This window comes from Pogoniulus pusillus, chromosome 2 (genome assembly GCF_015220805.1).
Source record: "Pogoniulus pusillus isolate bPogPus1 chromosome 2, bPogPus1.pri, whole genome shotgun sequence".
In the NCBI taxonomy this organism is placed as follows: domain Eukaryota; kingdom Metazoa; phylum Chordata; class Aves; order Piciformes; family Lybiidae; genus Pogoniulus; species Pogoniulus pusillus.
In genome coordinates, this window is record NC_087265.1 from 6,098,080 (window position 1) to 6,113,836 (window position 15,757).

General features: G+C 50.5%; 1 protein-coding gene across 2 annotated transcripts in view; it reads right to left on the reverse strand.

Annotated features, from left to right (window-relative positions):
* Positions 1–15,757, reverse strand: part of STAM2 (signal transducing adaptor molecule 2) — a 42,748-nt gene that overhangs the window by 12,877 nt on the left and 14,114 nt on the right. For both annotated transcript variants that reach the window (XM_064155010.1, XM_064155001.1), the window contains exons 3-7: positions 13,785–13,860; positions 12,568–12,663; positions 7,876–8,022; positions 3,249–3,318; positions 1,571–1,757 (exon numbers count right to left, since the gene is read on the reverse strand). In XM_064155010.1, coding sequence (XP_064011080.1) covers positions 1,571–1,757; positions 3,249–3,318; positions 7,876–8,022; positions 12,568–12,663; positions 13,785–13,860 — 576 coding nt within the window. The remainder of the gene's footprint in view (positions 1–1,570; positions 1,758–3,248; positions 3,319–7,875; positions 8,023–12,567; positions 12,664–13,784; positions 13,861–15,757) is intronic.

Here is a 15,757-nt window from a genome sequence, read left to right on the forward strand (position 1 = left end):
ACAGCCCCAGGGCTCTCAGCCTTTGCTCCTCACAGAGATGCTCCAGGCTCCTCAGCAGCTTTGCAGCTTCCACTGGACTCTCTCCAATAGTTGCCTGTATCTCTTGAACCAGGGAGCCCAGAACTGGACACAATACTCCAGATGTTGCCTCACCAGAGCAGAGGGGGAAGAGATCTCCCTCCATCTGCTGGCCACACTCTTCTAAATGCACCTTGAGCAGCTCATTGATCTTCTTGGCCACCAGGGCACATTGCTGTCTCCTGAAGAACTTGCCCACCAGCACTCCCAGATCCTTCTCTATGTCACCGCTTCCCAGAAGGTCATTCCCTCACCTCTTCTGGTCCAGGGAGCTGATCCTCCCCAGGGGCAGGACTCTCCTCTTGCCCTCACTGAACTTCATGAGGATCCCTCCACTCATCTCTCCAACCCTTATTATTTCTGGTCCTTTGACAGAACACCTGTGATATCTAACACATTTTTTCCCTGCATATCTGATAACAAAGGCAAGAAGAACATCTGTAGAGATGAGCAGCCCAGCAGCAATGCCAAAACCAGGAGGTGGAGATGTGAGGAGAAGGGGAGGGACTGGTGGGGAAGTAAAACTCCTTCAGCAGCAACCACTCAATATGTAACACAACTTCAGTTTTCAGGTTGATTAGGTGAGAGCTCATCACAGCTTCATCTACAAGTTTACACAAGCAGGGACTAGCAGTAGGGACAGAATTGATCTGTCACAGCCTATTAAATCAGAACATTAGCAGGGAAGCTGTTCTGCTTCATAGCCATCATTGAGTGCAAACAACAATAATTACTTTAAGTGTTCTTAATTCAGTTTGATTCTTAGCCTGATAGCCACAAGTTCTGGGGCTAGATGGGACTTAGCTCTGTGGCCTGGAATCTATTTGCTTATCACATACATTATAAGCAACTTAACATCTTTAAAAGCACAACCAGATTGGAACTGCAGCACAGAATGAAATACCCAGCCTCATCCTATGAGGACAGACTGAAAGAGTTGGGGCTGTGCAGGCTGGAGAAGAGGAGGCTTCCAGGTGACCTTCTTGTGGCCTTCCAGGATCTGAAGGGGGCCTACAAAAATGCTGGGGAGGGACTTTTTAGAATCTCAGGGAGTGACAGAGCTAGGGGGAATGGAGCAAAGCTGGAGGTGGGGAGGTTCAGGCTGGAGGTGAGGAGGAAGTCGTTGAGCATGAGAGTGGTGAGAGCCTGGAACGGGTTGCCCAGGGAGGTGGTTGAGGCCCCATGGCTGGAGGTGTTTCAGGCCAGGTTGGATGAGGCTGTGGGCAGCCTGCTCTAGGGTAGGGTGTTACTGGGCATGGCAGTGGGGGTTGGAACTGGCTGATCCTTGTGGTCCCTTCCAACCCTGCCTGATTCTATGATCCAGCACACCACCAACGGTTTCAGGTAGAAGAGTTGGGGTATGGAAAGAGTAGCACAAGATAAAAAGATCTGAGGGAAGTGAGTGACAGCTGTGGGGGGAAGAAGAGAGCTTCAGGGCACAAACATGACAGTCTAAGACAGCAAGAGTTGTAAATGAAGAGTTATGCCATACCTGTCATCCAAAACAAAGATGATCTCTCCACTTTTGAAGGTGAGCTCATTGTCCTCGACAGCTTCAAAGTCATAGAGGGCTCGGACCTTCCTGGAGCTCTGGCTGTTCTGCTGAGCTTCTGCAGATGGGTACAAGGATTTGGTTTCCATTTGTTGCTGTTTCTGCTCTTGCAATGACAACTCGATAGCTGCAGGCAGGGGAGGTTAAAAAAAAAGGAGAGGAAGTTTGTAGCTGTTAACCCTGAATAGGGAGGCAGTTTGCTTGCCTCTGGATGTCAGCTGTCCTTCAGTAAAGCCTCTGGCACTCTTTCCCACAGCATCCTCCTGGAGAAACTGGCTGCTCCTGGCCAATGGCTGCACCCAAGGAGTGGTGGGGAATGGAGTTAAGACCAGTTGGTGGCTGGTCACCAGTGGTGTTCCCCAGGGCTCAGTGCTGAGGCCAGTCCCCTTTAATGCCTTTATCAGTGATCCGAGAGGACCAAATGCACCCACAGCGAGTTTGCAGATGACACCAAACTGGGAGGCAGTGTTGATCTGCTGGAGATGAGAATGCTCTGCAGAGGGACCTGGCCAGGCTGGATCCATGGGCTGAGCACAGCCCTGGAGCAGGCTGCCCACAGAGTTTGCAGATGACACCAAACTGGGAGGCAGTGTTGATCTGCTGGAGATGAGAATGCTCTGCAGAGGGACCTGGCCAGGCTGGATCCATGGGCTGAGCACAGCCCTGGAGCAGGCTGCCCACAGAGTTTGCAGATGACACCAAACTGGCAGGCAGTGTTGATCTGCTGGAGATGAGAATGCTCTGCAGAGGGACCTGGCCAGGCTGGATCCATGGGCTGAGCACAGCCCTGGAGCAGGCTGCCCACAGAGTTTGCAGATGACACCAAACTGGGAGGCAGAGTTGATCTGCTGGAGGGTAGAATGCTCTGCAGAGGGACCTGGCCAGGCTGGATCCATGGGCTGAGCACAGCCCTGGAGCAGGCTGCCCACAGAGTTTGCAGATGACACCAAACTGGGAGGCAGTGTTGATCTGCTGGAGATGAGAATGCTCTGCAGAGGGACCTGGCCAGGCTGGATCCATGGGCTGAGCACAGCCCTGGAGCAGGCTGCCCACAGAGTTTGCAGATGACACCAAACTGGGAGGCAGTGTTGATCTGCTGGAGATGAGAATGCTCTGCAGAGGGACCTGGCCAGGCTGGATCCATGGGCTGAGCACAGCCCTGGAGCAGGCTGCCCACAGAGTTTGCAGATGACACCAAACTGGGAGGCAGAGTTGATCTGCTGGAGGGTAGAATGCTCTGCAGAGGGACCTGGCCAGGCTGGATCCATGGGCTGAGCACAGCCCTGGAGCAGGCTGCCCACAGAGTTTGCAGATGACTCCAAACTGGGAGGCAGTGTTGATCTGCTGGAGATGAGAATGCTCTGCAGAGGGACCTGGCCAGGCTGGATCCATGGGCTGAGCACAGCCCTGGAGCAGGCTGCCCACAGAGATTGTGGAGCCTCCTTCTCTGGAGAGCTTCCAATCCCAATTGGGCATTGTGATATTGGGCAAGCTGCTGTGGGTAGCCCTGCTTTAGCAGGAGGGTTGGGCTGCATCATCTCCAGAGGTCCCCTCCATCCCCCACCATGCTGGAGATTCTCAGCACAAGCCTAAGCCAAGGCTGTGACTGAGAATTTACCTTTAGCTATATCTTCATCTTCTTTGTTCTTACTCAAGACCGCACCATTCTTAGCAGCATTTGAGGCAGCCTGCAAACGTGGTAGGAACAGAACAAACTGAGGTTACAAACAAAACCTCAGAGCTCTGTAATCAGAGACTTAGCAAAATAAAATGAACAGAATTGGTAAGCATCTGGCTTCTGGCTCACTGCAGCATTTCAGTACTGAATCAAGATGACCTCCTAGGAGAAAATAAAAACCACCCTTAAAGGTTCTTTAGAAGCTCAGCAAGGTTTTAGTTTGGTTTGTATACAGCAAGGACCAAATTAAAGTCACCAGATTAAGTTTAAATGACTAACCTCCTGGTAAGTAATTATTTCAGTGGTGTTCATTAACACTGAAATGACTGCACTTCCACCTTTGCCCTCTGCTCCTCCCTTCCAAAGTCATGAAAAGGTCTTTGGAGACCTACATCTGTGAAAACCCAGGGCACTGAACAGCAGCTGGGCTTGATGAAAAGGGAGACCTGTCACTGGAGCAGAACTGAAAGTCACTTCTGTCTCTGCTGGAGCAATGTGCTCTGGTGGCCAAGAAGGCCAGTGCCATTCTGGGGTGTAACAGAAGGGCAGTGTGCTCTGGTGGCCAAGGCCAGTGCCATTCTGGGGTGTAACAGAAGGGCAGTGTGCTCTGGTGGCCAAGGCCAGTGCCATTCTGGAGTGTAACAGAAGGGCAGTGTGTTCTGGTGGCCAAGGCCAGTGCCATTCTGGGGTGTAACAGAAGGGCAGTGTGCTCTGGTGGCCAGGAAGGCCAGTGCCATTCTGGGGTGTAACAGAAGGGCAGTGTGCTCTGGTGGCCAGGAAGGCCAGTGCCATTCTGGGGTGTAACAGAAGGGCAGTGTGCTCTGGTGGCCAAGGCCAGTGCCATTCTGGGGTGTAACAGAAGGGCAGTGAGCTCTGGTGGCCAGGAAGGCCAGTGCCATTCTGGGGTGTAACAGAAGGGCAGTGTGCTCTGGTGGCCAAGGCCAGTGCCATTCTGGGGTGTAACAGAAGGGCAGTGTGCTCTGGTGGCCAAGGCCAGTGCCATTCTGGGGTGTAACAGAAGGGCAGTGTGCTCTGGTGGCCAAGGCCAGTGCCATTCTGGGATGTAACAGAAGGGCAGTGTGCTCTGGTGGCCAAGGCCAGTGCCATTCTGGGGTGTAACAGAAGGGCTGTGGTTAGTAGGTCAAGAGGGATTCTCTTTCCCCTCTACTCTGCCCTGGTGTGGCTGCATCTGGAGTACTGTGTCCAGGTCTGGGCCCCTCAGTTCAAGAAGGACCTCAGGGAACTGCTTGAAGTACTCCAGTGCAGATCCATGAAAATGATTCAGGGAGTGGAACATCCTCCTTACAAGGAGAGACTAGAGAGCTGGACAAGGAGAGACTAGAGAGCTGGACAAGGAGAGACTAGAGAGCTGGACAAGGAGAGACTAGAGAGCTGGGGCTGTGCTACTTGGAGAGGACGAGACTGAGGTGAGACCTCGTTCATGTTGATAAAGATGTGCAGGTGAGTGGCAGGAGGCTGGAGCCAGGCTCTGCTGGGTGATGCCCAGTGACAGGACAGGGGGCAGTGGTTGGAATTTGAGGCATAGGAAGTTCCAAGGAAACAGGAGAAGGAACTTTTTCCCTGTGAGGGTGACAGAACCCTGGAATAGGCTGCCCAAAGGGGTTGTGGAGTCTCCCTCTCTGGAGATATTCAAGAGCTGCCTGGATGTGTTCCTGTGTGATTTGGTATAGGTGACTCTGCTCTGGCAGGGGGTTGGACTCAATGATCTTTCAAGGTCACTTCTATCCCCTAACATTCTGTGATGATGAGGGGGAAGAGCAAACATAGATCAAACTGGGAGCTGCTGACTTAAACAACAAGTCCACACAACAGTAGAGCGACATCATTCCAACAAGAAAGTCTTCCTGCAGATACCAGGAAGGAAGTTTCAGACACTGCTGTGCCTGGGACTTACCAATGGTCCTACAAAACTGTTCTGTCCAAGTGCACCCAATTGTAGAATCATGGAATAGTCAGAGGTCCCTCCCAAGCCCTGGCATCATTGAGTCCAACACCACCCCAAAGCAGGATCACCTAGGGCAGGTCAGACTGGAACAGCTCCAGATGAGTCTTCAAAGTTTCCAGAGGAGACTCCACAACCTCTCTGGGCAGCCTGCTCCAGCCCCCTCACACCAAACAAGTTTGTCTTCACCTTCAGATGCAACCTCCTGGCTTCCAGTTTGTGCCCATTGCCCTTTGTGCTATTACAGGACCCCAGTGAAAAGAGCATGGCCCCTTCCAGACACCCACCCTTCAGATATTGATAAACGTTAGGAAGATCCCCTCAGGCTGTTCTTCTCCAGGATCAACAGCCCCAGGGCTCTCAGCCTTTTCTCCTCACAGAGATGCTCCAGCCCCTCATCATCCTCATAGGCTCCAGTGGACTCTCTCCAGTAGTTCCTTGTCTCTCTTGAGCTGGGGAGCCCCAGAACTGGACACAATATTCCAGACATTGTCTCACCAGGGCAGAGTCGAGGGGGAAGACCTTGACCTGCTGGCCACACTCTTCTGAATGCACTCCAGGAGACCATTGACTTTCTTGGCCACAAGGGCACATTGCTGTGCCATGGATACTTTCTTGTCCAGCAGGACTTCAAGGTCCTTCTCCACGGAGCTGCTTTCCAGCAGCATGCAAGTGAAGCTCATCCCTGCCTGTTTGAAGTGTATGAGGTAAGAACACCAAGATGTCATTTTCCCTTTATGTGAAGGGAAGGGAGTCTAATTGGCTGTCAGTGCTGTAGATCTTCCATCTTCCTGCCATATGTTTTAACACATATCCTAGATTTAGAGCTGAAAACATCTTTGTGGAGGAAGGAAAAGATTGAGAGAAGTGGAAAAACAAAATCCCTCTATGTTTAATATAGAGAAAGTAAACTTCGTGTAAGGAATACCTAAGGGAAGATGTAGCTCTGGTTTTCAGGACTGATCTTTACTTGATTCAGAATCAACAGGGAAATATTTAGATGGAGCAATAAGCAGAAGGAAAACACAAAGGGTGAGGTTAGAGATTGGAGCACTGCAGAGCCAGGACAATTTCTAATGGGAACAAGAAATGGGGACTTGGAAAAGCAAAGCAGAGCACAGCTCATGCTCCATAATGCCTTCATTCCAGACCCTGCCCTTTATTATGTGAGGCTCTGTGAAGGAAAATGAAGGTGTGTGTTCCAGGACAGCACTCAGAACCATGAAACACTGAGTACAAAGTGTGGGTGTTGAATTGCTTCGAGTTAAGGTGGTTGACAGCTCAACGAAGGTCTAAAAATGACTAGAAGAAGGATCTGAAGTGAAACAATTCCTGAAGGCAGCATGAAATAACCTTCAGACTGTTGTTCTTGTACTTAGGAAGGACATAAAGATGAATCAACCTCAGCATAAGGAGGCAACCAAACTGACCCAAAGATCTTGCTCTCCTCTGTGCTCTGATCAAAGCACAAAAGATCTCACTTTAAGAGGCCACATCTGGAATATTGTGTTCAGTTCTGGGCCCCTCAGTTCAAGAAAGGGTCTCAGGGAACTGCTTGAAAGATTCCAGTACAGAGCCACCAAGATGCTGAAGGGTGTGGAACATCTTCCTGCTGAAGACAGGCTGAGGGAGCTGGGGCTCTTTAGCTTGGAGCAGAGGAGCCTGAGGGGGGACCTCATTCCTGTTTACAAAGATGTGAAGGGCAGGGTCAGGAGGATGGAGCCAGGCTCTGCTCAGTGGTGTCCATGGATGCAGCAACAGGTGCAAGTTGGAGTAGTGGAAGTTCCACATGAACATAACAGGGCTGGGTGATAGGTTGGACTTGGATGATCTTGGAGGTCTCTTCCAGCCTGGATGATTCTATAAGGGACTTTTTTTTCCCCTGTGAGGGTGACAGAGCCTTGGAGCAGGCTGTTCAGGGTGGTGGTGGAGCCTCCTTCATTGAAGACTTTCAAAACCCACCTGGATGTCTTCCTGTGTGACCTGCCTTAGGTGATCCTGCTCTGGCAGGGGGGTTGGACTCAACCTGCAGAGGTCACTTCCAACCCAGAACATTCTCTGTGATCCTTTCATTTGTTCACCAGCAGGAGCACTGAACCTGACACTCAACCTGCACAGGTCACTTCCAACCCAGAACATTCTCTGTGATCCTTTCATTTGTTCACCAGCAGGAGCACTGAACCTGACACTCAACCTGCAGAGGTCACTTCCAACCCAGAACATTCTCTGTGATCCTTTCATTTGTTCACCACCAGGAGCACTGAACCTGACACTCAACCTGCAGAGGTCACTTCCAACCCAGAACATTCTCTGTGATTCTTTCATTTGTTCACCACCAGGAGCACTGAACCTGACACTCAACCTGCACAGGTCACTTCCAACCCAGAACATTCTCTGTGATTCTTTCATTTGTTCACCACCAGGAGCACTGAACCTGACACTCAACCTGCAGAGGTCACTTCCAACCCAGAACATTCTCTGTGATTCTTTCATTTGTTCACCACCAGGAGCACTGAACCTGACACTCAACCTGCACAGGTCACTTCCAACCCAGAATATTCTATGACTTTCATTTGTTCACCACCAGGAGCACTGAACTCTTACCTGTGATCCAGCAGCAGGAAAAGTGACACCTTCTTCTTTCAAAGATTTAATAGTAGCAGATATTAAACTACACTGTGGGTCCTTCTGAAACTCTTCTGACCACTCCACCATTAGAGTTTTTAGCTTCTCAGATACTTTTGGATGAGCCTGAAAGACAAAACAGCATCAAAAGGGATGCTTGTACCTCCAAAAGAGTTGTTCCCTTTCAGCAAAACTTACCAAGAGCATTTTATCCTTAATAGCTAATACGTAGCTTAATTAAGAAGACATGAAAAGTAGAGCCTAGAATATATTACCTTTTCTACATGGAGCATGTCCCAAGAAAAGCAATCAAGCTGCTGAAAGGTCTGGTGAAGAGCAGCTGAGAGAAATGAGGGTGGTTTAGCCTGAAGAAGAGGAGGCTGACAGAAGACCTCATTGCTCCTGAAAGGAGGTTGGAGCCCGGTGGGGATCGGTCTCTTCTCACATGCAACAAGTGGTAGAACAAGATGAAATGGTCTCAAGTTGTGGCAGGGGAGGTTCAGGTTGGATGTGCAGAAAAATGCCTTCCTAGGAAGAGTTCTCAAGAACCTGGAACAAGCTGTGCAGGGAGGTCTACTCTGCCCTGGTGAGACTTCATCTTGAATACTGCGTTCAATGTGGGCTGCCCAGTTGAAGAGGGACAGGGATCTGCTGGAGAGGGTCCAGTGGAGGGCTACAAGGATGATGAGGGGACAGGAGCACTGCCTGATGAGGAGAGGCCAAGGGACCTGGGGCTCCTTAGTCTGGAGAAGACTGAGAAGGGATTTAATCAATGTCTATAGACATCTGAGGGCTGGGGGTCAGGAGGGGGGAAAGGCTCTCCTCACTGCTCCCTGGGATAGGACAAGGAGCAATGGATGGAAGCTGCAGCACAGGAGGTTCCAGCTCAACACAAGGGGGAACTTCTTTCCTGTAAGGGTCCCAGAGCACTGGCACAGGCTGCCCAGAGAGGTTGTGGAGTCTCCTTCTTGGAGCCTTTTAAGGCCTGTCTGGATGTGTTCCTCTGTGACCTGAGCTAGACTGTGTGGTCCTGCTCTGGCAGGGGGGTTGGACTGGATGATCTCCTTGGGTCTCTTCCAGCCCCTAATATCCTGTGACACCCAAATCTCCCTTTTCTTTTCTTCCTTTTAATCTTCATGTGGGTATTTTAAGATTGCCCCAGTTGCTCTAGCTGTTCTCCTTGCTTCTTGCAATGTGATCACAATCCTAGCACAGCTGCAGAGCCCTCACATCTGCATTGGGAATGGTCTGTGGGGCTTCTGTATTGGCAGACCTCAGAGCATGGTGGAGCCACCATGCCTGGAGGGATTTAAAAGATGCATGGATGTGGTGCAGAGGGACAAGGTTCAGTGGTGGTAGGTTAGCAGTAGTGGTGGGATTGTGAGCTCTATGACTGTATGCCACATCCAGTTGGCAGTGGTGTGCCCCAGGGATCAGTGCTGGGCACAGTCCTGTTCAATGTCTTTATTGATGATCTGGACCAGGGGATTGAGTCCTGCATCAGTAAGTTTGCAGATGACACCAAGCTAGGAGCAGCTGTGGAGCTGTTGGAGGGTAGGAGAGCCCTGCAGAGGGACCTGGCCAGGCTGGATGGGTGGGCAGAGGCCAATGGGATGAGATTGAACAAGGCCAAGTGCAGGGTTCTACACTTTGGCCACAACAACCCCAAGCAGTGCTATAGGCTGGGGACAGAGTGGCTGAGAGCAGCCAGGCAGAGAAGGACCTGGGGGTGCTGGCAGAGAGTAGCTGGACATGAGCCAGCAGTGTGCCAATGGCATCCTGGGCTGGCTCAGGAGCAGTGTGGGCAGCAGGACAAGGGAGGTTCTTCTGCCCCTGTGCTCAGCACTGCTCAGGCCACACCTTGAGTGCTGTGTCCAGTTCTGGGCTCCTCCATTCAAGAGAGATGTTGCAGTACTGCAGTGTGTCCACAGGAGGGCGACAAAGCTGGTGAGGGGCCTGGAGCAGAGCCCTGTGAGGAGAGGCTGAGGGAGCTGGGGGTGTGCAGCCTGCAGCAGAGGAGGCTCAGGGCAGAGCTCATTGCTGTCTGCAACTACCTGAAGGGAGGCTGTAGCCAGGTGGGGTTGGGCTCTGCTGCCAGGCAAGCAGCAACAGACGAAGGGAACACAGTCTCAAGCTGTGCCAGGGAAGGTCTAGGCTGGATGTTGTTAGGAAGTTGTTGGCAGAGAGAGTGATTGGCATTGGAATGGGCTGCCCAGGGAGGTGGTGGAGTCACTGTGCCTGGAGGTGTTGAAGCCAAGCCTGGCTGGGGCACTTAGTGCCATGGTCTGGTTGATTGGCCAGGGCTGGGTGCTAGGTTGGACTGGCTGAGCTTGGAGGTCTCTTCCAACCTGGTCGAGTCTATGATTCTATAATAAACCACAAGCCAAAGTACCTGAGGCTCCAAACACTTTCTGATGGAAAGACTGCTGGTGAACAAGGGTTCTGGGGCTGCTGGGCTCACCTACATCTGCTTCACTTGCCTAGATCAAGAGCCTGAGGTCTTATTGGAACAGTACAAACACTGACAAGCTTAGGTTTGAGCATGCATTTAATTGCAAGGAGCTTGATGGGCTCAGTACCAGCACAAAGGCATTTGTTCCACTCATCTGAACTCATTTCTTACACAGCAAAGGGAGAAAGTCCAATTTTATCTATGCTTGGAAGATTGTTCCTCCAAGTGGGCCAGTGAAGAGGGGAAAGGATGAGCACTTCCCACCAACGAAACAACTTCTGCTCCACTCAGCCATCCTTCAGTGGGAGTAAAGGTTTGTTCTCACATCCACGAGCACTGTCAGACCATGAAGGTCAGTGTTCTATTACAGAATGGACCATGGCTAATGAGAACAAAAGGGGAGGACTTCCAGACCTATTCCTCCATAGCAATTGAGGAACAGAAGCAGCGCTGTGACCTTCTCAGCAAGTTTATTAGTTTCCTTAATTGCTTTGCTCCACCTCTGATGACTCCAGGCCTCCCATATATTTGAGGGCTAACTTTTGTTTTAACCCATTAGCCAAGAACTACTTCTTTGGAACCCATTACCCACTTCTGTTTTCAGTTGAAGCAGTCATTGGGGTAAAGCTGTTTGCTTTTCCAGTTCATTACACCCGCATTCGAGGTCCCTTCCAACCCCCACCATGCTGGATTCTCTGTCCTCTGGAACCTGTTGCCTGCTCTCCTCTGCTCACCAGCTGCAGTTACCCAACCACAAGGACAGCTTCTCCTCCCTGAGGCCTGACCTAGTGGAAGGTGTCCCTGCCTATGGCAGGAGGCTTGGAACTAGATGATCTTTAAGGTCTCTTTCAACACAAAGTGTTCTATAATTCTATGACTTAGATCCCATCAGCTGTTTGACCCTAACAGCTTCAGTCTTCTCTTCTTTATTACCTCTCCAGTCAGCATTCTGGATCTTTGGACACTAACAAAGTTTGAAGGCTTTAAACTTTTCCTTGTGAACACATAGTTTGACTTCCTCTTGTTTTTCCCTTTGCACTCCAATAAAATTCATGGGCTGAAAGTGAATCAAAACTCTGTTCAAAAGGGCAGGGTTGCCATCCAGAGGGACCTAGACAGGCTGGAGAGGTGTGCCCAGGCCAACCTCATGACATTCAGCAAGGCCAAGTGTAAGGTCCTGAACACTGGTCAGCACCATCCCAAGCATAGATACAGGCTGGGTGGGGAATGGCTGAGAGCAGCCCTGAGGAGAAGGCCCTGGGGGTCTGGGGTGATGAAAAGCTCAACCTGAGCCTGCAGTGTGAGTGCAGCCCAGACACAACCCTGTGCTGGGCTGCAGCAAGGGCAGTGTGGGCAGCAGAGCAAGGGAGGGGATTCTGCCCCTTGGCTCTGCTCTCCTCAGAACCCACCTGGGGTACTGTGTGCAGTTCTGGAGCCCCCAGCACAAGAAGGACATGGAAGTGTTGGAGCCAGTGCAGAGGAGGCCACAGAGATGCTGAGAGGGCTGCAGCAGCTCTGCTATGAGGACAGGTTGAGAGAGTTGGGGCTCTGCAGCCTGGAGAAGAGAAGGCTTGGAGGAGACCTTGGAGTGGCTTTCTAGTATCTTAAGGGGGCTACAGGAGGGCTGGGGAGGGACTATTGACAAGGTCTGGTAATGACAGGATGAGGAGGAATGGGTTTAAAGTGGCAGAGGGGAGATTCAAACTGGATGTTAGGCAGAAGTTGTTTGCAGTGAGGGTGGTGAGACACTGGCACAGGTTGCCCAGGGAGGTTGTGGAGGACAGAAGCACAGAATGGGATCTTTGATCCCATTCTGTGCTTCTGTCCTCCACAACCTCCCTGGAGATGTTCAAGGCCAAGCTAGATGAGCCCTTGAGCAACCTGTTTTAGTGGGAGGTGTCCCTGCCTATGGCAGGGGGTTGGAACTGGCTGAGCTTTGAGGTCCCTTCCAACCTAAACCATTCCATGATTCTGTGCTTACCAAATTAATCAGGGCTCAGGAAAAAAAAAACAAAACAATAGATTTTAATTCAAATTGTTCATAGAACTATGTCAAAATTGGGAGTAGCTACTTCTTATCAGCCTGTCTCTTTAATCCATTCTATTTCCACAGTAAAAAACTCAAGCAGCAATTGCACCAAAACTAGAAAAAGCACAAACTGGGACTTCTAAGGCAATCAAAGTGACCAAACCAAGCAGATGAGGTGATACAAATTTACCTTGTTGATGATACTTCGAGCTTCACTGGCAAAATCACGAGAGCAGACTTCTAAGTGAAAGATTTTCCCACAGTTGGATACACAGGCTCCTAAAAGCTGACCACAGAAACACAGTGGTGAAAAAAACAAAGGGGAAATGAAGTCCAAATGAAAGCAGATGTGAGGAGTTCAATCGGATCTTCTGTTCAGTGTGCACACCCTGACTGAAGATCTGGCATGGGTCCTGTAGGCAGTATCACAGTACCACAGTATCACAGTATCATCAGGGTTGGAAGAGACCTCACAGATCATCAAGTCCAACCCTTTACCACAGAGCTCAAGGCTGGACCATGGTACCAAGTGCCACGTCCAACCTTGCCTTGAACAGCTCCAGGGACGGCGACTCCACCACCTCCCCGGGCAGCCCATTCCAGTGTCCAAAAACACAACAACCCCCATGAAGGCTTCAGGTCTCAGGTAGAGTGGCTGGAAACTGCTGGTTGACAGTGGTGGAAGATGAGTCAGCAGTGTGCCCAGGTGGCCAAGAAGGCCACCAGCATCCTGGCCTGGATCAGCAATGGTGTGACCAGCAGGACTGCCACAGTGATTGTCCTTCAGTACTGAGCACTGGTGAGGCCACACCTTGACTACGAGGTTCAGTTTTGGGCCCTTCACTCCAAGAAGGACATTGAGGGGCTGGAGCAGGTCCAGAGAAGGGAAATAAAGCTGGGGAAGGGTCTAGAGAAGAGGGCTGGTGAGGAGCAGCTGAAGGAACTGGGAGTGTTTAGTCTGGAGAAGAGGAGGCTGAGAGGAGAGCTCATTGCTCTCTACAGCTCCCTGAAAGAAGGTTGGAGCCAGGTGGGTTTGGTCTCTTCCCTCTAGGATCAGGTGACAGAATGAGAGGAAATGACCTGAAATTGTGCTGGGGGAGGTTTAGCTTGGACATCAGAAGAGACTTCTTCACTGAAGGAGTAGTTAAGCCCTGCCCCAGGCAGTGGTAAGATCCCTCTTCCTGGAGGGATTTCAAAGGTGTGGAGATGTGGTGCTGACAGCCATGCTTTAACGGTGGCCTAACAGTGCTGGATTAACAGCTGGACTCTGTGACTTCAAAAGTCTCTTCCAACCCAAACAATTCCATGATGCTATGATCTCTGAATGTATTAATTGATCAGTACAGACTGAACAGCTGCAGTACATAAAAGACCCCAAGCTTTAGAAAAGAGAGAGAGTTTACTCACTGTAAGTGCTTGTAAAGCCACGTGGGGAACTTTATGATTTACTCTCTTCATGATGGCTTTAAGGCAATCCTTTGCTCTGAAAAAGAGACAAAGCAAACCCTCAGTGAGCAACACAACCAACATCAGCTGTTGAATGAACACTACTAAGCTGGGCAAGCAAACAAAACTCAAATCACTTCAACCTCACCTAAAGTTTTCCCCCAGGCAGCCTGAAAAAAAAAATTCCTTTCACAACTTCATTTTGTTTTTGTTCTTCTATGTGGACTGGAGTGGAACAGACTCATTTCACCCCAGCATTTTGTATTCATTCCTACCAAACTGCTGACAGCTCATAAAGGGAATGACTGGCATTAAGCTGAGGAAATGGATTTGGAATGGACAATGAAATAGATGTCCACATAAATAAAAAGAGAAGGAGGAGCAGGGATGATGAAGTAAATGCTTCTTTTACTGCCTGCTGTAAAGGGTCCCCCTGGATTGCACTCTGTGGTTGTGCTCAGAGGTTGCCAGCTCTTGGATCCCATTCTGAAGGCACTAATAGGGAGATATTATGATTTGCTTCAGCACAGTCTGAGATAAGGGTCAGGAGCTGCTCTCTAAATGGTACTCTACTGATGAGGTTCATTGCTTAAATGAGAAGCAAGAGTGTGCACCAACTACAAGGGTTTCAGGCAGAGTAGCTAGAGAGCTCCCTAGCAGAAAAGGACCTGGAAGTGTTGGTTGACAGCAAGGAACATGAGCCAGGGTGTGTCCAGGTGGCCAACAGGGTCACCAGCATCCTGGCCTGGATCAGCAGTGGTGTGGCCAGCAGCAGTAGGGAAGTGATTGTGACCCTCACTGTGGCACCAGTGAGGCCACAGCTTGAGTCCTGGGTTTAGTTTTGTGCCCCTCACTGCAAGAAGGACACTGAGGGGCTGGAGCAGGTCCAGAGAAGGGCAAAGCTGCTGAAGGGTCTGGAGAACAGGGCTGGTAAGGAACAGCTGAGGAACCTGGGATTCTTTAGGCTGGAGGAGGCAGAGGGGAGACCTCATTGCTCTCACAAGATGTCACGGGTTGCAAGGGACCCAAAGAGTTCATTGAGTCCAATCCCCCTGCCAGAGCAGGACCATAAAATCTAGCTGAGGTCACAGAGGAAGACATCCAGACAGGCCTGGAAAGGCTCCAGAGAAGGAGACTCCACAACCTCTCTGGGGAGCCTGTTCCAGTGCTCTGGGACCCTTACAGTAAACCTCCCCCTTGTGTAGAGCTGGAACCTCCTGTGCTGCAGCTTCCATCCATTGCTCCTTCTCCTACCCCAGGGTGCAGTGAGCAGAGCCTGTCCCCCACTTCTGACCCCCAGCCCTCAGATATGTATAACCATACCACTCCCTGAAAGAAGTTTGCAGTGAGGTGGGGGTTGGGCTCTTCTCCCTAGTATGAGGTGATAAAATGAAAAGGAAATGGTCTGAAATTGTGCCAGGGGAGATTTATCTTGGAGATGAGGAACAATTTCTTTGCTGCAAGAGTAGTCAGGCATCGGCACAGGCTGCCCAGGCGGGTGCTGGAGTCCCCATGCCTGGAGGTGCTCAAGAACCATGTGAACACAGCACCTGGGGACATGGTTTGATGGCCATGGCAGTGTTGGGTTGGTGGTTGGACTCAGTGTTCTTAGAGTGCTTTTCCAACCCAAACCATTCTATGATCCTTTCAAGTAATCAAACATGTTTTCAGCCTTCAAGTCAAGCTGCCTTGGTGCCTAGGCTGGATAATCTCCTAGTTACTATCAGCAGTAGGTAACCTTTAATGTGACTACACTGAGAATTTGGCATGGCTTTTTTGTGCTACCTCCCTCCCACAGGGAATAACAACAAATCTGTTCACTCTGGGAATTCTTAGCCTTGAAGAAAAAGTGTGGATTGTCCTTTGGAGACCTTTATTAAACATATATACCAAAAGAACATTAAATGTCCCCACTCCTAGCATAATTTACTCCA